We start from the raw sequence: 2,357 nt of genomic DNA on the forward strand, positions 1-2,357 counted from the left end.
CTATAATGAAAACTGCAAAGTCCATTCACATGTATTTTTACCAGAATATTATCTGAATTAAAAGAAATTAATAAAGACACACCCTTTGCTCTTATGAGTAAGCAGTTACAGTAAGTGAAAGTACTTGCAGATAGGCACTGCCTAGAGGACACGATTACATACTCGTTCCACCTCCAATCATGTTATATGTAAAAACAACCAGAACTTAAGACACTTTTTATTATTAAAATATTCCAGAACTCAAGGATTTTTGTATCAACATAATCATAAGAATGTGTGGCAGCTATGCAATATGCAAGGTATAGTGCTACCTCCTCCCCCTGCCATCAAATCTCCCTCTTAGTCCTACAAACAGACTAGCTTTAACAAATCATCGATTTTGAGCTGCATTTCTGTATTCTGGTGAGTTATTTCACTGACATGGAACCTGACAAATATTAAAATATAAGTTACAGGATTAAATAAGATTTTATTGTCACATTTAACTGCTTTGTCAGAGATGTACATTTTGCAGGTTTCTGTGCAGAATAAAAATAAAAACGGTAGTTGCCATCATCTTGTCAATTCTGATTTCGACACACACACATCTATACCACCTGAACCACAGGTGCTTGCAGATAGCCAGCGATAACACCAGAGCAAGTTCTCTGTTAAAACGGATTGCAACACTCGAATACAAAATGCATCAAGTTAAGGCTAATGAGAATAATGTAAGATAGTTAAAACAGACCACTAGATGTTTAAAGGTGGAAAAACTCGATAGAAGAGTGGCAATTTTAACATCTCATTTTTTTCCAAAGTAATTTTGCTTAATTTAGTACAGGTAAGGAGAGGCTAATGAACAGACTTTTGCCTACATATACAATACAGACTGAAATTTTAGTCTTTTGTAAATCCGACATATTTAAACTTTTAAGCGACTGCTTTGTTCTTCTGGGTGTAAACCAAGTAAGTGGTTATTCAAACCTCAAAGTCATGAATGCTTAAGATGAGGTTATCTTAAAATGTGTATTTTCTCTTTTACAGATTAGGGATAAAGTCCAATAATACAAACTTCTTAGTGGCACAATTTCACATATTTTGGGCAACATTAGCATACAAAGCAGTATTTAAATAAAAATAAGTGCATCCAAACATGAAATTCTCTAAATATACCACACTTCATTTATCCCAAACGGCAATTTTCTGACAAAAGCTGTAATTCAAATTAAAATAATCATTTACACATTTCACCCAGAGGAAAAGAGGTAATAAGCCCAGGGGACTCTCCAAACAATCTTCTCCTACCCTATCCCCTATTTATTACATAAAATAACTCATCTAGAAGCGTAAATCCAATATTCAGATGCAAATAAAATGCAAGAAGCAGTCTCTGATGTTTGTAATTTGCAGACTCCAAAGTCCAATCACGATGGAATTTACTACTTCTGTCAGTCATTTACTCCTGTATGTGCACTTTGTATTTATGCTAAAATAACAAATGAGACATTAAATGAGGCTAGTGTGGCATAAAGTCATTGTAAACCCAGTGAAACCAGAATAATTATATTTATGACATTCATTTGGATGATTTGCCAGTCATCCCACCCCCCCCACCCTTTACAGAAAAAAAGGCAACCATCATTTTAAGTGATACACACATTCTGCTAGTAAAAAATGTTGAAACAAACCCCTTCTCTGTTAAAAGAGCATGCCGATAGAAGGTATACCACATCTGTTCCAATCAGGCTTCTCAGAATTATCAAAATTTCTTTGCTTGCAAAGGCCAATTTGGCTTACCATAGAAAGCTATTTTGAAGGCGGCTGATATATTTATTCCCTTTCAAAAATTAAAATTCAAGGCATGATAGTGCAAGAGGTAAGTTTTGATTTGAGAACATTATTTGTAGACTAACTGTGCTTAGTTACTACATCCCAATTTATTGTCTTAAAGAAAATACGGCAACAAAAGCTACAAGATCTCTATAAATTTCATTTTGCCTAAATTTACCAGTACATCCACGAACCTCATCAGTATTAGTACAACTTGATTATCCTAATGATTCCATTATAAAACTTGCAAAATGTATCACAAGGTGAATAAACCATCTAGTGCAAGTCTTCTACATTTTGTGTGCACAGTAATCCTGTGTAGTTCATTTCCTCCAGGTTAAATCCCCAAAATCTCTCTGTAACAATTATGAAAAAACAGTGTCATGTGGATTTTCCCCCCCCCTATCAAATCTGAGAAGTTTGAGTGTTCCTGGAATCACCATCAGGATGTGCTGAAGGTCGTGAATCCCTTGTCTGTGAGTATTCACTGTCAGATGACCCCGTAGGTTCAAGCAAGTTTTCATAATCACTGTCTTCTGATTCAG

General features: G+C 35.0%; 1 protein-coding gene across 1 annotated transcript in view; it reads right to left on the minus strand.

Annotated features, from left to right (window-relative positions):
- Positions 1 to 448: 448 nt before the first annotated feature.
- The window catches only part of FAM175B (family with sequence similarity 175, member B), a 20,603-nt gene continuing 18,694 nt past the window's right edge, over positions 449 to 2,357 (minus strand). Inside the window, 1 exon segment of the mRNA XM_009326020.1 lies at positions 449 to 2,357. This exon segment is cut by the window's right edge and continues 11 nt beyond it. Coding sequence (XP_009324295.1) covers positions 2,218 to 2,357 — 140 coding nt within the window. The 3' untranslated portion in view covers positions 449 to 2,217.

This window comes from Pygoscelis adeliae, unplaced genomic scaffold (assembly GCF_000699105.1).
Source record: "Pygoscelis adeliae isolate BGI_AS28 unplaced genomic scaffold, ASM69910v1 Scaffold4, whole genome shotgun sequence".
Lineage (NCBI taxonomy): Eukaryota > Metazoa > Chordata > Aves > Sphenisciformes > Spheniscidae > Pygoscelis > Pygoscelis adeliae.